This window comes from Sardina pilchardus, chromosome 20 (assembly GCF_963854185.1).
Source record: "Sardina pilchardus chromosome 20, fSarPil1.1, whole genome shotgun sequence".
NCBI classification, from domain to species: Eukaryota; Metazoa; Chordata; class Actinopteri; order Clupeiformes; family Clupeidae; genus Sardina; species Sardina pilchardus.
The window spans coordinates 21,179,450-21,184,449 of NC_085013.1; the positions used below are offsets into that span (position 1 = coordinate 21,179,450).

At 46.4% G+C, this 5,000-nt stretch overlaps 1 protein-coding gene across 1 annotated transcript in view; it reads right to left on the reverse strand.

Annotated features, from left to right (window-relative positions):
• The window catches only part of stxbp6 (syntaxin binding protein 6 (amisyn)), a 112,865-nt gene that overhangs the window by 20,896 nt on the left and 86,969 nt on the right, over positions 1–5,000 (reverse strand). Inside the window, exon 4 of the mRNA XM_062523563.1 lies at positions 4,634–4,799. Coding sequence (XP_062379547.1) covers positions 4,634–4,799 — 166 coding nt within the window. The remainder of the gene's footprint in view (positions 1–4,633; positions 4,800–5,000) is intronic.

The following is a 5,000-nucleotide window of genomic DNA, read 5'->3' on the forward strand; positions in this document are numbered from 1 at the left end:
CACTCCTGAGCTTCTACAGACCTTGAGTGCTGATAAGCAGCAGGGCTTATGTGGAGACAGCGCTGTGGACATCGTCAGTAGCACACACACACACAAACACACACACAGTCATGCCTTCAGCTCATTAATCACACACATGCCACACACCTCCTCTGCTCTCAGGCAACATAAAAGGGATCTATGTGGCCAAAACTACAGGAAGTTCATCACACCAACTATACAGAGGTGAAGAAGGCAACCTGCCCTCTCGTAAGATTACTATACATAAGCAAACATAAAGCAAACTGTAAACAAACTGTAGAACCACAGAAATCCTTAGTAAGAGTGCTACACACACTGTAAGCAAAACCAAGTGAACTATGAGTAAACTATAAAAGTGTAAGTAACACAGCTTGGTGAGTGCACAGAACTCAGTCAGCAGAAGTGAGCCAGTGGGGAGCTACATTACAGTACGTGCCTGACAGCAGGCAGTGGAGTCTGAGGAGACCTTTACTCCTGTGGGGGAGAAGAGGGGCAGATCAGAGGATGGTGTATGCCCTGTCCGTGGGTATATTTGGAGGTAGTTTGTCTCAGTCGGCTTCTGTTTGCCCCATCATTGGGCATATTTGGGGCAGAGTTTGTTTCAGTCGGTTGCTGTTTCCCCCGTCAGGGGGTATATTTGGGGTAGAGTTTGTCTCAGTGGGGTGCTGTTTGTGCCCCCGTAGGTGGGCATATTTGGGGCAGAGTTTGAGCAAAAGGCGCTCTCAGCGGGGGGGATGCTCTCTACCCATCAGCACCGCAGGTGCCAGCCTTTAGACACGCCCACGGGAGACCAGGCGGCTGGGGAGGAACGCTGAGAGCAGTGATCTACTGTAACGCCACGCCTGGGTAAGCAGTTAACACACACACACACACACACACACACACACACACACATACACACACACACACATGCACACTCCATTCCCAATTGGGGAGGATGCTGAGCACAGTGGTCTTGCGCCACAACTGGATGAATATTAAACTCCCTGAGACACACACACACACACACACCAACACTACCCCATCTTCCACTTGCCCCTTCCCTCTCTGTATCATTCCCTGCAACTCTTTCTCTACCCCTCCTTATACTCTCTCTCCTCTCTCTCTCTCTCTCTCTCTCTCTCTCTCTCTCTCTCTCTCTCTCTCTCTGCTAACGCAGCAGTGAGCATTAGGCTCCACGTTAAATAGCCAGCACCTCTTCACTCTCTGTCAAACTCTGCAAAAACACTAATAAACACAGCTCACCTCAAATCACCCCCTCTCTGTTAGAAACCACACACTCCCACTCCCACTCCTCCCCTACAGCACGTATGAATCTCTCTCTCTCTCTCACACACACACACACACACACACACACACTTGCTGTCAGCCGCAGAGATGAACATTAAACAATTTTGAACACTTAACACACACACTCCCCTTCCTCCCTGTCACACACCCTTGCTCTCCCAATTACACACACATCCACACTACCTCTGCTGTGGTGATCGCGCATTTTCTCTCTTTCTCTGTTGACTGCAGCAGAGAGTATTACTGTAAGCACCACACCTATCACTCTTCTCTCTCCCTCTCTCTCTCTCCCCTCTCTGTCTCTCTCTTCCTCTCTTTCCCTCTCTCTCTCTTCCTCTCTCTCTCTCTCTCTCTCTCTCTCTCTCTCTCTCTCTCTCTGGGTATGAAGACTTTGTGCAGTTTCAGCCAGCAAATGGAGGGAAATCATCTCCCTCTCCCAGTACAAAAACACCAGCCAATGCCAATCCCTCACTCCTGCCCACTGTTTCACCCTTGTGTTTATTCTTCCCTCTTCCCTCCTCATCCGTCTTTCTCTCTCTCCACTCAAGGTTCTACCTTTCTCTCTCCTCTTCTCAAAACACATCACCTTCTCCATCTCGCTCTCTCTGTCTTCTACGCACTCTGGGTTGCACTCTGCATAAAAACTTACTTTACTTTACTTTATAACCCCTATTTGTGATGTCTTTCTCTCTCTCTCTCTGTCTCTCTCTCAAAATCCCCCTCTCATTCCCCCATTTCCATCTCTCTCCGTCCCTATCAATCTCCCTCTCTCTCTCCCTCTCTTTCTCTTTCCCCATCTCTACCCCTCTCTCTCTCTCCATCTCCCTCCCTCTCTCTCTCTCCCCATTTCTATCACCATCACCATCTCTCCCTCCCTCTCTCACTCTTTCCATCTCTTTCTTCCCCTTCTCTCTCTCTCTCTCTCTCTCTCTCTCTCCCTCCCTCTCTCCCTCCTTCCCTGCGGCAGGGCTGTGTGGTCTACCCAGCGTGTGTGTGTGTTGGTCTTATTACGGCTGCATAGTAAACAGGCTGAGTGGGGGCTCAGTGGAGGTGGCGGATCGATGGCCGATAAAAGAGTGAGACGAGACGAGACGAGGGCCGACCCCCACTGTGGGCTTGGCTTTTATTAAACTTCACTGGGAAGCGCTGCTCCTCACAGCCAGATAATGGCAGCGGAGGCCTCGTCTGTCTCAGCGGAGCTCTCCTCCATAGCTGGGGCATTCTGCACACTTTAACAGCAGCACTGGATTCTCCTGTTGCAGCTCCCACTGAGAGGGCTCATCTTTGGCCTTTAATTATTATTATATTATATTTAAAGTATATTTTTGGGGCTTTTTATGCATTTAATGATAGGACAGTAGAGAATGACAGGCAGCAAATGGGAGACAGAGTAGGGGTGGGATCCGGAAAGGACCACGGGGCGGGAATCGAACCAGGGTCGCCGGCATACAGTGCAGGTGCCCCAGCCAGTTGTGCCACAGCTGGGGCCTGGGAATGACTACTGTTTAAAAATCAGTTTGTTGTTTGCCTCCTCTTTTACATTGCAGTCTTGAGATGTAACATGAACTCTTTCCATAAGGATATACAGTAGTATAGTATCGGCAATAGGCTCTTCTATGGCATCAGGAGTTTTTCCCATAGGGTCAAAGTATAGGCAATAGGCAATACTCATCAGTCAAAGTATTATTTATTCCTATAGCGTTATGGTATATAGAATAGGCAATACTCTATCTGCCATCTGGCTCTATAAAGCACTGCACCGCTGATATCATTTAGACCCTGTGTGTGCTAGATTATTCTGCAATATTCTATTTTGTAATTCCTTTACTGTTTAATATGTCTGCTGTTTGGTCTTATTATTGCTGGATCCATTTCCTCTGACTGTTGTTGTAAGTAAATGTCCCTGGTGTGGGATCACATTAAGTCTTATCTTATCTTATCTTTGAGAGCCAGTCCCACGGCAGACAGAGGTAAGGTTGAGCATGAGAAGCGATGACAGATTACAGTGTTTTTCAGATACACAAGAACCCTTCCTAGGTTCTCAGGATCTCGCAGCTTACGATAGCGGTACTTCAGCTGTGAGATCAGGTGTATGTGTGTGTTTGTGTGTGCGTGTGTGTGTGTGTGTGTGTGTATTAATACGGTACTGTTTAGGAGTGAAAGTTAATCTTTTCAGAAGACTGGTATTTCTGACAGCGAAAAATAATCATAAAATGTCATCAGGGAAAGGCTACGCATATCTTATTTTCCCCCAATATGAATTGCCTTTGGCAAAGACGCCAGCTTCTATAACCCGCCAACGTTTATTCTAAAAGCAGAAAGTGCTTATGTGCACTCACAGCACAAACAAGCGTATAAAATGAATGAAATAAATCTGATCTCTTTCCAAACTCATGTTTAAAACTCTGATATGCATGCCCTGCTGAAAACTGCTGAAATACCAATCTTCTAGGGCAGAGAACATTTCCACTGGCCTGTGGCTGATGGCGTGGGGTGAGTGTGTGTGTGTGTGTGATAGGGTGTGTGTGTGTTTGTGATAGTGTGTGTGTGTGTGTGTGTGTGTGAGACAGAGTGGGGCAGGTGTGTGTGTGTGTGTGTGTGTGTATGTGTGTGTGTGTGTGTGTGTGTGTGTGTGTGTGTGTGTGTGTGTGAGCGAGCCACAGACCCAGGCAAAGCAATTTTCTCACGAAAAAGAAGGGCACCAATAACACATTCTAAATACACTTACAATACACAGATAAATAACAAAAGCATAAAAAATGCTTGTTTGGGCCAAACTGGTGCCCAAAGGGAAAACGACTTATTCAGAAAATGACTTCTATTCATACATACTTCTGTGAGTGCATAAAAGTCTATATAGCAAACCATTTTTCCGTTTTCCTATGGCATGAACTAAATTACACTTGCAAAACTGAACTGTTAAGTGTACTTAGAAAGTAGTTCCTGACGGAAAGTGCACTTCTTCATCATGAGGGGAGGAGAGAAATGTATTACATAAAATTCATTATTTACCTCCGCCAAGGAAGTTATGTTTTCATCGGGGTTTGTTTGTTTGTTTGTTTGTTTGTTTGTTTGTTTGTCTGTTTGTTAGCAAGATAACTCAAAAAGTTATGAATGAATTTCGATGAAATTTTCGGGAAAGGTCTGAAATGACCCAAGGAAGAAGCCATTGCACTTTGGGAGTGATCCGGATCACCGTCTGGATCCAGGAGGCGATTGTGTTTTTGCTTGGCGCAGGTCTGTGCTCTCTGAGTGCTTTTCTTGTTATTGTTATTGTTATTATTATTATTAGAGAGTAGCACCCTAGGCTCTCTGGTCTCACCTCTGAGCAGGTGTGCCTGGCAGTTGACGAACTCTGGCTTCCTCTCCGAGCAGTGTTGCTGACAGGTAGTGTGAAGCACCTGGACAAAAATGCCCTTCTCCCCGGACGAACTGGCCACCCATTGGTCGAACGCGGTGTCAAAGGTCAGATCGAACTCCGCAGAATCCTACAGCACGATGAGGAGGAGAGGAGGAGAGGGGAGGAGGCGAGAAGGAGAACAACTTTAGTCGTGACTGAAGGAGACACTTGTAGATCCGAAGCAACCAGGATTCGCAATGTAGGTTTGGGTTTATGATAAGATAAGAAAAGTTAAGTCAAGTTAAGAAAAGCAAAAGCAAAAGAAAAGATAAAGAAAAAATACATAAAA